Source organism: Fonsecaea nubica (genome assembly GCF_001646965.1).
Source record: "Fonsecaea nubica strain CBS 269.64 chromosome Unknown Scaff37, whole genome shotgun sequence".
In the NCBI taxonomy this organism is placed as follows: domain Eukaryota; kingdom Fungi; phylum Ascomycota; class Eurotiomycetes; order Chaetothyriales; family Herpotrichiellaceae; genus Fonsecaea; species Fonsecaea nubica.
Genome location: NW_019173710.1, coordinates 253,569 through 266,994, shown reverse-complemented (window position 1 = coordinate 266,994; position 13,426 = coordinate 253,569). Strand labels below are relative to the sequence as shown.

The 13,426-nt window shown below is 54.4% G+C and overlaps 7 protein-coding genes across 7 annotated transcripts; 3 read left to right on the top strand and 4 right to left on the bottom strand.

Moving 5' to 3' along the window:
• Window positions 1-294: 294 nt before the first annotated feature.
• Window positions 295-1,395, top strand: AYO20_06114 (hypothetical protein; the record flags this gene model as incomplete). Its single annotated transcript, XM_022644405.1, has 1 exon — window positions 295-1,395. The coding sequence occupies one exon, from the start codon at window positions 295-297 to the stop codon at window positions 1,393-1,395; it is 1,101 nt and encodes a 366-aa protein (XP_022499709.1).
• A 462-nt stretch (window positions 1,396-1,857) lies between these two features.
• On the top strand, window positions 1,858-2,499 carry AYO20_06113 (hypothetical protein; the record flags this gene model as incomplete). The annotated part of the gene is made up of 1 exon (XM_022644404.1): window positions 1,858-2,499. One exon carries the CDS (start codon window positions 1,858-1,860, stop codon window positions 2,497-2,499), a length of 642 nt encoding a protein of 213 aa, XP_022499708.1.
• A 537-nt stretch (window positions 2,500-3,036) lies between these two features.
• Window positions 3,037-5,200, bottom strand: AYO20_06112 (acetolactate synthase, catabolic; the record flags this gene model as incomplete). The annotated part of the gene is made up of 2 exons (XM_022644403.1): window positions 3,037-3,484; window positions 4,014-5,200. The coding sequence occupies 2 exons, from the start codon at window positions 5,198-5,200 to the stop codon at window positions 3,037-3,039; spliced, it is 1,635 nt and encodes a 544-aa protein (XP_022499707.1).
• A 646-nt stretch (window positions 5,201-5,846) lies between these two features.
• Window positions 5,847-6,753, top strand: AYO20_06111 (alpha-acetolactate decarboxylase; the record flags this gene model as incomplete). The annotated part of the gene is made up of 2 exons (XM_022644402.1): window positions 5,847-5,884; window positions 6,060-6,753. 2 exons carry the CDS (start codon window positions 5,847-5,849, stop codon window positions 6,751-6,753), a joined length of 732 nt encoding a protein of 243 aa, XP_022499706.1.
• A 239-nt stretch (window positions 6,754-6,992) lies between these two features.
• AYO20_06110 (hypothetical protein) lies at window positions 6,993-9,429 on the bottom strand (the record flags this gene model as incomplete). Its single annotated transcript, XM_022644401.1, has 3 exons — window positions 6,993-8,690; window positions 8,736-9,039; window positions 9,164-9,429. The coding sequence occupies 3 exons, from the start codon at window positions 9,427-9,429 to the stop codon at window positions 6,993-6,995; spliced, it is 2,268 nt and encodes a 755-aa protein (XP_022499705.1).
• Window positions 9,430-10,186: 757 nt separating this feature from the next.
• AYO20_06109 (hypothetical protein) lies at window positions 10,187-10,870 on the bottom strand (the record flags this gene model as incomplete). The annotated part of the gene is made up of 1 exon (XM_022644400.1): window positions 10,187-10,870. One exon carries the CDS (start codon window positions 10,868-10,870, stop codon window positions 10,187-10,189), a length of 684 nt encoding a protein of 227 aa, XP_022499704.1.
• Window positions 10,871-11,357: 487 nt separating this feature from the next.
• On the bottom strand, window positions 11,358-12,098 carry AYO20_06108 (hypothetical protein; the record flags this gene model as incomplete). Its single annotated transcript, XM_022644399.1, has 1 exon — window positions 11,358-12,098. One exon carries the CDS (start codon window positions 12,096-12,098, stop codon window positions 11,358-11,360), a length of 741 nt encoding a protein of 246 aa, XP_022499703.1.
• Between the last annotated feature and the right edge of the window lie 1,328 nt (window positions 12,099-13,426).

Here is a 13,426-nt window from a genome sequence, read left to right as displayed (position 1 = left end):
CCCCGTTGCGGCAGGCGAACTTATCATCCTAAAGTTGTTACTGGGTGCCTGACGTGTAAAAGGAGACATGTGAAATGCGACGAAACGAAGCCCAATTGTCTGAGATGCAGCAGAAGCAGACGTCAGTGTGACGGTTATGTCGTCCGCAGAGCATGGATTTTTGAACCTTTCAGAAACACACCATCAGATACGTCCGCCGAATCTGCGCGCTTGCTCGGGGTCATACCAATGGAACAGGGCTCGCATCATGAGCGCTGGGCTTTTCAGTATTTTTGTGAAGTAGCCACTCCAGCCATGGCAGAATGGACGTTTGCGAGCAGTGCTCACGACTTTTGGTTCCATCACGTTCGACAATGCACAACATCAATCCCAGCCGCTCATCACCTCGCAGTCGCTCTTGCAGGCAGGTACAAGAACACGTCTGACCTGACTTCGGACCAGCCCGCCTTTGCGTCCGGACAGTATCTGCAAGCCCTGTCCTGCCTCAATCGAGATAAGGACATCATTTGTGTGGACACGGTACTCCTGTGTTGTGTCTTGATAGCCGTCTACGAGCATCTTGACCCACAGATCAAGTGTCACGCAGGTTTGTCGCATCTCGCCGCGGCTTTTCGCATCATGAACGACCCCAATACCAAGTGGACACCGGCCACCAGAGCGATCTATTCCATAGCTATCCAAGTGGAGACGGTGGTCTCCATATTCAAAACTCCCATCTTTCGTGCTGGCGCGGAAACTACCATCACCATTGATCAGAGTCTACCACATCTTCCAGAATTTTTCTACAGCCCCCTTCAGATGCAGCGGAAGTTCTTCGAAATCTTCCGCTGGCGGTTTCGGTATGCCCTTTGCCACAAGGAATGGACCAGTTATTGTTCGGGTTTTAATCAGCTCCACAAACTGCTACGCCAATGGTTCGGGTTGGTTTGCAACTATATCATCCGGGCTGATGGGCAGAAACCAACGGGCGAAGAACTCCAGCTTGCTAAGACAATGTCGGTCCAGTTTCGGATGATGTATGCTGCTCTTTGGTACTCGATAAGTGAAGAAAGCCCCAAGTATCAACATCCCGGTCATGCCAATATTGTTGACTTGTCAAGACCCGACGCAGTTACTGTTTTTGTTCCTGTCAAGATTGATCCTCAATACGACAGCCGGGAGATGCAGTTGCAGTCTGATACTCGTCACAAGCCGGTTGGGATCTGGCCCGATATCGAAATTATCACCTCTCCTGATCAATCTCGTTATGTACGGATCACAGCATTTGATAGTGGTCATGGTCAAGATGGTGATGTACGGGAACCAACCAAGAGGTACCATCCACCGGGAAACAAACACTCGTTCAACACCTTGATGTCCCCAAGGATTGCTCTCATGGAAGGAGTCGCTCTCTAATATCTCTTTCTTTCGATCATGCTGTTTGTTCTTGAACACTGTGGAAGGCGCTGCCAAAGACTCCGACAGACACGATCCAAAGCCTCCTGATATTGACTGTCGTTCCTTGGTTTATACCTTCTGCAAACCAAGCGACGGACGGAACTAACTTCACACATTTGAATCACTCCTTCAAATGTGAGACGAAACTGCGACCAAATTGAACCCGATCATCCATCCACATCCGTAACCTCGCACCTTCCGCGCGTCGACAATCTGTTCCGTCTGCCTCTCGACCTCTTTATCAACGCGACAAGATCATGGAATGACGGAGATAGGTATGAGAGGACCTGTGACCGCTGCCGGCACGTTTTGTATTGACGCGTCGCCTTACAGAGCCAATTTCTGCACCTCGCGACGACGACCTTCGCCTCACCCATTCAGCCAACCTGTTTCAAGGACCAACAGGAAACCTATACCATCATGTCAAGCACGACCTCAACCCTGCCGGACGACGCGTTCCGATCTTATGTTTTGGACTTCCTCCGACACGTCTCTCCGGCTGCGCTCAACGTTTCAGGCACAGCCCACTCGGAGCTCGAGGCCCTTGCGGGCGAGTTCTTCGAGACAAGTCAAGACATCCACATGCAGGAGCTACTACTCGCCCTCCATGGTCGCTACAATTTGATCAACCTGGGCTTCTTTGAGAAATCTACTCTCGACGAAGTTGTCATCCGTGTTCACCAGGCGCGTGGCAAGCTAGGCGGCGAACCAGGCAAAGGCAGCGGGTGCGGCAAAACCCCGATTCAAAATCCAACAACTCCACAGCAAGCACAGGCAGAGCCCCGGCAAATACCAGTAAGGTACCCTAAAGCGGTGATGGAAGACCTTGTCGGCATTTCATCGCAGTTTCCTGCTGAAGTCCCCATGCCTGCGGAGCTGGATCCCCGAGATCTGGGCCTGATGGGGGAGGAGGAAGAGAGCACCGGTGTCGGTGGGGAGTTTTTGGAGGAAGAGGATTATGTCGTGGGTTGGAAGACGGAGTTTCTCATGCTGGAAGATGGGCCGGTACTAGTGTACAAGGAGTCGCGCCAGTCGCACCAACAGGGAGAAACTGGGACATGAGGGGCTTTGTGGAAGCTACATAACGTGGTCTCTGTTCAGGATATCCGCCGTGCTTTGTGCTGTATGCTGTGGACGTGCCTGGTCTTGCAGATCCAGAGTGACAGGACAGGCAAAGAGGGCTCTCTTGACTGTGAGAGACAGGAAGTGTCAACCTGAAGAGAGAAACCATGAAAACCGGTAACAGACCAAGTGAGCGATTCAGTAGATGTCGTCGCTTCATGTGAAATGGACTTTTATTCCCTGTTTCCTGTTTCCCGTGTCTCTGCATGTGTCTCTGTTTCCTCCCTGTCTGCCTTTGTTTTTTTTTCCAACACCAAAGCGTCCCATGACAAGCTGAGATATAGAAATCGTGTCCGTGTCCTGTCAATTTGGACTGATCCATCATAGTAACCCGACCCATTTCCCAAGTCGTCTCTTGGTTCGTCCAGTCGTCGGCTTGACCGACCGATCGGAACGGGAGGTGACGAGGTACGGCGTTCTTCTCCTCCCACTCTCAGATGGGATTGATCAAGCCAGGAGAGGGACGGACGGGAGTTATCAATTCCACTCATCCGCGATGACGTTCCTCGCCAACTCGACATTGCCGGAATAATCGATCGCGACGTCGACGACGCTCACGCCACGATACGCCAGCGCCTCACGCAGGACCGGTTCGACCTGGTCGGCGCTCTCGACGCGGAAGCCCCTCGCGCCAAAACTCTCGGCGAAGCGCACAAAGTCGACGCCTCCCAGACGCACGCCGCTCGCGCGCCCGTACTTGAGCACCTCCTGGAACTCGACCATGTTGTAGGCGTGGTCGTTCCAGACGACGTGCGTGATGTCGCAGCCCTGCTGGACGGCCGTGGACAGTTCCTGGGACGAGAACATGAAGCCGCCGTCGCCGGAGACGGAGATGACTTTTTCCGCGCACGGGGTCGGGTGTTGCGTCAAGGACGCGGAGATGGCCCACGGGAGCGCGACGCCTAGCGTTTGTTGACCGTCGGAACTGTGTCAAGGACAGAATCTCGAAAGGTTAGGAGGGGTGTTGAGCTGAGCTGAGCTGAGAAGGACGAATGGGGACAGGAAGGGGAATGAGGTAGTGCGGATGATTTAATCAGGTAGGATAGATAGGGGAGCACTGGGGTTTTCCTTTCTTGATTTCTTCTCTCGATCCCTCGCTCCTCATCATTCGTTCATTCTCTCTTGTCTTTTCTTCTTTAGGCTTGAGTTGGGAAGAAGAAAGGGGAACAGCTAGGACGGGAGCAAAAGATGACCAAAGGACGACAAAAAAGAAGACCGATAAAACTCACCATAAAAGCCGGCGCGGCTCATATGCAAAGAAGAACCGCATAAAGTAGATATACCTGCAGCGAGAATCAAGGCCGTTAGAAAAGACAGGGGCGTGGTTTCATGGGCACATTCTTAGACCGGTGCGTCAACAGTTCCCCTTCCCAAGCCAGGTAGGGTTATGGACACCACCGGGCTAAAGAATGCAAAAATCGCATGGGCTACGTGAGTGTTCTGGGAAAACTTACACGGACCCAACATCCACACACACGGTCGTGTCCTTGGACACCATGCCCTGCAAGGTGGTGATGAAGTGCAGCGGATGGACCAGCCCCGACGACGAGCCCTGCACCTCGGGCCTGTCCTGCCACATGGTGTACTCCCTGATCAAGCCCTGGCAGAGGTCGGAGATGGTGGGCTCGGAGATCTGCGAGAGGTGGTCGGCCAGGTAGGTGATGTTCTCGACGACAGAGCCCAGCAGCTCCGCGACGGGGTGGTAGTAGGTGCCGTAGTCGGAGGCAGTGAAGTCGATGTGGACGACGTGGCGGGCGCCGCGCGGGTTCCACAGGTTGGCGTCGTACTCGACGGGGTCGTAGCCGACGGCGAGCACCAGGTCCGACTTGGACAGGAGCTTGTCGCCGACCTGGTTCCGGAAGAGGCCGACGCGCCCGTAGAACAGGTGCACCAGCTCGCGCGGCACGGCGCCCGCGGCCTGGAACGTCTCGACCGTCGGCAAGGGGAACTTGGACAGGAGCCGCCGCACCGCGCTGACCACGCGCGGACTGCTCGCCCTCATGCCCAGGAACAGCACGGGCAGCTTGGCCTGCTCGATCATGCCCACCACGTGGTCGAGCGTCTGCCGCGGCGCGGGCCCGTACATGGGCGGCACGAACGCGTCGCTCGGGAACGGCAGGATGCTCGACCTGCCCCGCGCGACGTCCTGCGGGATGGAGATGACGGTGGCGCCCTGGGGCGCGGCGCTGGCGGTCCGGAAGGCGTTGAGGACGACCTCGGCGGCCTGGTCCTCGACGTCGATGCCCACGGCGACCTTGGCCGTCGGGCCCAGGATGTCCAGGGCGCGCATGCTCTGGTGCGTACGCTTGAGGTTCATGTGGCGCGGCACCGAGCCCACCAGCGCCACCACTGGGTCGTTCTCCGTCGTCGCCGTGACGAGGCCCGTGGCGAGGTTCGACGCCCCTGGTCCGCTGGTGCCGATGCAGACGCCTGGGATGCCCGTGATGCGCCCCACGGCGGCGGCCATGAAGGCGGCGTTTTGCTCGTGTCGGGCCACGATGAGCTTGATCTCGGGGTGGTCCATCAAGCAGTCGAAGATGGCGTCGATTTTGGCGCCGGGCACGCCAAACACCAAGCGCACGCCGGCATTGTATAGGCTATTGACGATGATCTGGGCGACCGTGTCGTCGGAGGCGCTCATGATGGGCTTAGAGGACTGTAGGCGGCAGTGAGGGAGAGGTGGGAGTGGAACTGTCCAGAAAGCGCAGTGAAATAGAATATCCTGTAGATTGATGGCGATGTGTGTGTGTGAGTCCCTCAACTTCCAGCCCAATTACTCCGTCACTCACTTCTTTCACTTTTACACACTCACTGAGATATATACACAATACACACAATGAACAACTCTCTCTCTCTCTCTTCTCCCTCTCCGCCCTGAAGCCTCACTCACTCCTCACAGGCGGATGCATCAGACGCATGTGCGAGATGATGTAATCGGCAGCCGGTTCTTCCACCGATTCCTGTGCTGCACCCTGTTGCGACCCGCAAGGCCCGTATTCCGGTTTAGGGCAACCCTTGTTTTTCTCCTCCCGGGACAACGTCACGACGCATATCGACTTTTGGGGAATTAGCTGGAGGAGGAGAAAAAAGCTACAACGAGAGAAATTCGAGAAAGAGGGAAATGGTCAAGAATCTGCGGTGGTAGTAGTGAAGAATAAGAGCATCGAGCAAAGAACAGACCAGACCACGAAAAAAGCATCTCAGGTTGATCTATCTTTCCAGGCAAGAATCCATCCACATCAATCAAACAATCAAAGAAAAAGAGACGCTGGAAACATTTGACAGAGATGGCCATCAACGAGATCTACCAGTACTCCCTGGTCAAGTAAGTGAACGAGGGAGTGAGTGAGGGTGCATGTGTTTTGCTGAGACTATTGCTCCGCCCGCCCTTTACCCATCTCTCACTCTATACCACTCGCTCACTCACTCCACCACTCCCATTCCCTTCCATCCCTTTCTGTTCAATACATCTACTCACGAACATCTCATATGATCTCTAGTGCCCTAATGTCCGGGATATCCGACACGGGCATCACCGCCACCCAACTCCTCACAAAGGGCAACCAGGGCCTCGGCACGTTCGTACACATGGACGGCGAACTGCTTCTGCTCGACGGCGCCGTGTACCAGCTCCAAGCCGAGGGGAGGGTGAGGGTCGCGTCGCCCGACGCCCAGATCCCCTACGCGGCCGCCACGCACTTCCGGTCCCAGCGCACCGTGACGGGCGTGAGGCTCGAGAGCAAAGACGCCGTGGACGCGGTGATCATGCATCGACAAGACGGCAACGCGAGTGCGCCGGTCGCGGCAATCGAGAATCTCTTCGTGTCGTACCGCATCGAGGGCGTGTTCCAGCACCTCAAATGCCGCACGGTCAAGGGCCAAGAGTACGTGGGCCAGCCGCTCAGCGAGCTGGGCAAGACGCAGTTCGTCGCCGAGTACCGCGAGGTCGAGGGCACCATCGTCGGGTTCCGCTCGCCGCCGGCCTGGCAGGGCTTCTTCGTCGCCGGCGAGCACATGCACTTTATCGACAGGGACAGAAAAATCGGGGGCCACGTGCTGGAGCTGCAGGCCGACGAGGTCAATATGGGCATCGCCGTGGTGAACAACATCCACATTGAGCTGCCCACCTCGGACAAATTCAACTCGACCGTCATGTCGACAGACGACGTGGGCTTAAAGTCGGTCGAAGGATGACTACTTGTGCAGAACACGAACATACTGTAATGATACCAGCCACAAAGCTCTTGCGCTGACTCTCCAACTGCCTCGCTCTTCTCTCTGCTGAATCTCTGGGAATCCTGAAAGGTAAAGACCACCCAACTAGCACTCCAGACTGGACAGCTCTGAAAAGACCCTCCATTTCATTGCATCGCTACCTCGCCGCCTGCCAATACCCGCCGGTACAGTCTCTGCTGGACGGGCTTGCGATCCCCTCAGACATTCCACAACATCTCTTCGTCCGTAACAGAGCCAAACGCTTTCTGAATTGCTTCCTTCGTGTCTTCAATGAGCTTGCGCTCGTGTTCTTTCCATGCTTCGAGCTTTCCCAGTCGTCTGCCTTTAACAATACGATCTGCGGCGCTGAAAATCTCGCTGCAGAAGCAGATGCAATTACTGCCCTTTTCGGCTTCATTGTCAGAATGCATCTTGTCCGAGACCTGTGACACCACTCTGAGGCATCGCTCAAATAACGCAAACAGGTTCACCCGAGCCATCGGAAGAAGTCCCCCAGCGCCCGTGGTGAACAATCGGTGCGTCATCAGGGCAACCGCCAACAGCTTAGGATTCTGGCCTGCAGCTTCGACGATCTGGACGTCTGTCTTGCACATCCGATGGACCACCCGCTCTCCGTTGTTGGGGCGTTGACGCACTACGGGGGTACTGATTTGCTTCATCTGGGCATCACTGATGTGGTAGTTCTGGTGCTTGTAGCGGAACAACATACAACCCGACATATGCCTCTGTTGGTGGTTGGGGATATCAAATCCAGCCGCAGCCTTTGCCGCATGGGCGGGAATCGCGAGACACCAGTTATCATGTTTGTTCTTACCCTTATGACCCTGTTCGAATTTCAGTCTTGCACCCACGTGTCTCGCCCAGCAAGTGCGAAAGTTGGACTTGGGAGGCTTGCTGCCGGGAAACAAGACATCGCCAAACTGAATGCTCAGCTTCTCCAAGGTCGATATCTCCTCCAGTCCCCCAAGCTGCCTAAGCACGTTGTAAGAATGTAGGACCGCGCCCACGTAATGCCGATATCTGAGCAGGTGCAACCCATAGTAGTGGCACAGGTCCACCATTTCGAGGGCGTGGTTGCCAGCGACCCATGGCGATTGAAACAGGAGGTCCCAGCAATTGTAGCTTGCATACTGGTGCAGTTCGGTCTCCAGATTCTGCAGGTGACAGCCCAGAGTCTGAGAACAGCGGCAGGGAAAGGCGGCTTTGTTCTTCAAAACCGTCGAGACGTGGAAGCGAGCTTGATGGGCCAGCTTCAAGGCGACAATGCGACCTTGTGAGGCAATTTGCGGCGGCTGAACGGATCGAAGGAAGCTTTTGGTGCTTTGGGTTAGAAGATCCAGTCCCAGAATAGCCGTCCAAGACGTGGGAGTGTCCTTGGGATTTGTAATGAGGCCGCACACGTCCCAATAGACTGGGGTCCCAGTCTGGATGACCTCGACATCTGTTGCTTTGCTGTTCGCCAACTGGACAAGCTTCTCTATCATGGCTTTTGAGAAGCTTTGACCGCTAGTATTGTCCTCGACGATACTTCGCTGAGCTTCTTGAGCCTCTTTGTGGCCGCATTTGGCGCAAGACGGGTCAGCAAGGGTTATACTACCGCTCGAAACATCTGAAAGTGTTTGTTGAAAGTGCTGCAGTCGATCCATGAGGGCTTGATCAGTGCGCATGGGCTCCTTAGTGTCACCCGCACATTGATTTGCTGGACGATTGAGAGCGCATATGCGACGGACGTCTGCCAGGCTCAAGTTTTCGTCGTGTTGAAGTAATTCGGTGACAGTTCGGCGCAGTAAAGCAAAAGCAACATTGGTGATAAAAGCTGCAACTGCGAACGAGAGGGTCCCCTCGCCCACAAGCCGCCAATATTGTTCGACAGAGAAGGATATATCGTGGATTTGCTAGTCGCATTAGCCAGGACCCCCGACACTTCAGAACGACCTTACCTGCGCCGCGGCTGCCAGTTCGAGAGCGTTGCCAAGGTCGTCGTCTGCAAGACGAATGTCGAGATCTTGACGCTCAGTGGTCGATGGTCGCGGTGAGATGGGCTTGGACTGCCCGGGAAGCCCTACCTTTCCAGGGTTCTGGCCGTCGTGGTCTTCGGCATCCTCGACTACCAGGCCCTCGTAAAGATTGACCGGACGCAGTGATTGACAGATAGGAGATGCCGAGGGCGATTTACGGTGTGGTTGGTTCCCCGGCTTGTGGTCACCACAACAGACGCAGAGGTCATTGTAGATCTTGGTGAGCCTGCAGTCAAAGTCAGTCGAGGTGTTTGACGCATCAGTGACTCAAGACTTGCGTTGCCGTGAAGTGTTCATGATTGATCGTGTCCACGTCGGCGGCGGATTCACCGACTTGGGCACGGTAATACTTGCTGAATTTCTTCCGGTCTGAAATGGTTTCGCGAAAGTAGAAATGCACTATATCGGGTAGAGAACGTATCTTCTTGGACGCCACTTGAGCCAAAGACTCAAGATCCTTGATGGTCAAGCTCTTGACGGGTTTGTCTGGCGTCGGGCTATGCTGGAGAAACCAAGTCAAGAGGGCCCGTGTACTTTTCTTGTACCGGACATAGGCATCGAGGAGATCTGGCGGAAGGCCACTGAAGCTGAGTTTGTGGGAGGCGTTGAGAAGCATCTCCGGAGTGTTCTTCAAGGGAAGCAGAGAGCACAAAGAGGAATCTGAGCACGACGAGATCGACGTAAGATGTTGACAGACCGGTTCTCAAAGGCTAGAACCAAATGCTCTCCTTGAAAGATCTTTCCAGACAATGGCGGCTGGGAAAGTGAGACCACCCGGGCAAAACGCTTGAGAGAGTGGTTCGGAAGGAGCAGATGAGGGTGAACTTATTCTTATCTCTTGGACAAAGCAGTCCACAACCTGGGAAAGGATCCGTCATCTCGTCATCGGCGTCTTGAAGCTCGCAGCATTGGATGCCAGACACGAGGATGGCACGCACAACCAGACATCTTGCCCCGTTCTCGGCTGAGGAATCGGGGCTCCATGCAGACGAACTCTTTTGCTTCATTGGTGCAATGCATTTCTGCAAGGTACGGACGGTCCAGAGTCAAATATTTTGCGTGGAGGAGGTGGTTGAGTGACGAATAGAGACGAGGAATGAATTTTGAGGACCTTAACGGATGTTGTAGAGACGGACGGCACGTGATCGGGGGAGTCTGTGGTAAGACAGCCGTTCAAGCATGATACGATGATACAATGCGTGGCAAAATCAATTGAAATGGCTTGAGTAGAATTGAACTGAATCAGTATTTCTCTGTGAAGCTGGAATATAGAAATGATGAGGGTCGTCAAAGGAAATCTGGCCCCAAGACAGCTCCTCCTCAACCACTCGTATCCATCCAGACATCTGTAGCAACCTTGCCAGCTCTTACATTCACGGCCCTCCGTAATGGTCATAGCCTCCAAAAGCCTCCTCGTCGATTCGCGCAGGTACACTTTGTTTGCGCCTCACCAGCTCCTCGATTGACGTACTATGTCTGTGGTTGCAAGGCTGAGACAGGGCTCGCGCACGAGCGACGTTCTTTGTCGGAGTCGTCTGGTGCTCGAATGGAGTTCGACTGCGCAGATCGGCCGTTGATTCCTCGTTCTGAGGATTCTTGTCATCGACAATCTTGTGTTGGGCCAGTGTGTTGTCGTGTGATTGTCGACGATCCAAAGGACACCTTCCCTGATCAGCCGTGGAGACAGATCCAATGGAGAACAGCCTGGACTTTGGCGACACGGCGAATTGAGCTTTCAAATCGTCCTCTTCGATATACAGGGACCACAGCACGTTACTATTCTTCCTGGCCCAGTCACTCTGCTTGCGCTCAGAGTTTGCGCTGTCATTTTTGGATGCGTCGGGGGGATGGGAACGGGTTCTCTTGGCCACCACCTGCTTCCAAATTCTGGCCAAGAGGAAAACCATGCTGCCCAGCAGAAGAGTGGAGATCACCGAGAGGACGATAATGGCTGCAACGAGGGACTCGGAGGTTAGGGAGCGAGTAACAAGCCGTCTGGATGTAACACTGAGGGCATTGAGGTCGGCAATTGCACCGAGAGAAGGGATCGGCGCCATCTTTAATAGCTAAAGAGTGAATCTCTGTCACGCGATTGTGGAAAGAATGTCTTGGTGGTAATAGAAACAGCAACGTATAGGAGCGAGGTGGAACATCAAACGAGTGGTTGATTAAACAAATAATGAGTGAAAGTAGTGATTGAAATCAAACTTGCCTGTGGCGGATGGCACCATATAAAGTAATGATTCCTTGTGTCGTATCCTGTAGTCGAGGTGCGAAGGGAGGAGCTTCTTCCTACGCGTTACATTCCACCAGACCACGAATTTCGGGGGCAGGGAATAGTGCTCCTCCTCCGCCTTCCCAGGGCACGCACGTGAGGACCGAGATATGCGGACTTGGATCGGCCATGGTCTGAGCTCGTATGCCCTTGCGAATGCTCTCCGCTCGTGTGGGCCTATTGGTTTATATTTTTCGTGGAACCTTGCATCGACCAACCTCTCCTCCAACGACCGAACCAGACTCGAGAGGACATCAGAATGGAAAAGGTCACCTGTTTTGCAGCATAGGATGGTCTAGAAGACCGTCGATGGTGACATTGCTATTGGTGGCTGGCGGGCGTCTCATGGCCAAGTACTGTAAATCCAAGGCATTGATAGGGGACACGGGGGTGGGTGGCTCTGGGGCAGCAATGATGGGCACCTGTTCAGGCAGTCGTCTCGGTTCCTGACTCGGCGGACGGACGTAATCAATTGGGTTATAGGGTTTGATGAAAGGCTGCTCTTGAACCCGTAGAGGTTGTGGAGGCATCGGATTTCCAGCACATGTAGATGGCGGAGAGGGATAGCGAGAGTATGGTGGAGGAGGCTCGAGATGATCTGGTGGAAGGGCAATAGCAATATTGACGCTTGCCCTCTTGTTCTGATAGCTCAAGTCTTGAGCATGTAGACCTGACCACTCCCTCTGCGGAATTTCAGCCGATCTGCTGCGGTGTGTGCGAGGGGTAGGATTTCTGAGATGGCCAACGTTCATGGCTGGCCCAAGCTGGAAAGGCGGAGCAGGAGACGTTGTACGTGGACGGGGAGGGGGTCCAGGAAGAGGTCGATCCAGGTAGTACCCATGTACCACTCGCACATCTGCCCTCTCAACCGGCCGAAATGCCACGGGAACATTATCCCAATTGGGTTGCTCATATGAAGGATATGTAGAGGTGGTCAACACCATACTGGAGCGAGACTGCCGCAGCTTCGACCGGACCTGGTCGAAGACATTGTTGCTTGGTGGATTCATCATGAGAAATCGCGTCTGAAGAACAGGTCGATGGTGGGATCGTTCACTTTCAAGCTGGCCAAATGAGTGAGAGTGTCGCAAGGACGAGAGTGCTGTTCCGGGTTCCTGGAGGCATCCGCTGATCCTCGACACCAATCATCTAAAGAGAGACAACAAGAAGATGTTGGCAACCAACCAAGGCCGCTCATCAAAAAGTGAAGGTAAAACGCAGCCTGAGGTGAGGTCATGGTGAAGGGCGATATATGAGTTTTAACCATCATCTGATGGGCCAAAACCGAACGGGACCAGGATTGCAGGAAGGGTAGGGTTCGATGACCATCTTGCGTCTCGTAATCGGCGACCTTGAGAGCGTCAGACTTACATTGCAGAGCCGCGCCAGCAGATTGGCATTGTCCATTGATAGTAAACGGTGTGGGAAGCGATTGTCAGTAAGCGGTAAGCGTCAAGAATAACCATAGCAGAAGGGGCCAGCATGTCGCGGGCGCAGTGAAGGACACCACTATAGCAGCGAAAAAAATGGCTTAAGGGAAGCGAAGTTGCTATCCCCGATCCCACGAGGGAGGATTGTTCAATTGCCCGATATTATCGCGATATTCCCCCAGCGTACAACGGCGCAGTGAAGGAGCGGGAAGGAAGACTGTTGAAGGACCGGTCGAAGGGGCGATGGGAGGGAGGCTCTTCGCGGACCGATGTTCCTTCTGATCAGGTCGGAATAGAAAACAAAACGAACCGCTTCCTTCGCAGCGCAATGGCTTAGCAGAAATTGCCCCAACAAGTTAGAAGCTGACAATCTGGGGCGAGTAAGCTTGTCAAGCCTTTGCATGGCCCAAATGCCCAGCCTCACTAGCCCCCAAGACTGATGGGGATCCGTAAAAATGGCCATATGGGGTCCAAACGGGGTCGAGCGTCTCATCTGAGAGTCTTGAGGGAATGCCTTAGGCGAGTCGAGGGTGTAGTCGTAGAATAATTCCCCGTGTGGTTGAGAGTATGCGATGACAAGGACGGTAGTGCGGGATTATAAACATCCGTAGAGAGCCGTGCGCCTTCCTATACACCCGTGTTCAACAGGATCTCGATGTACTCGGTACTCGTAGGTAGTCTGACCTGGGGCATCTTGTATAAGGGGTGGACCGTGCGCCGCTGCTGGGACCCGTCCCAGATGTCCCAGGGGTGCATTGGAACCGGGAGTTTGGGTTACATCTGGTTACCCATCAGTGCCATCAAGAATAGATGTTGGATCTCCCTTGTCACGGATCGTGTTTTGCAGGGTGAAACGGCGCGGAAATCAAGTCCTTGTAAAAGCCCGCCGACGTCCGGGGGTGAGATTG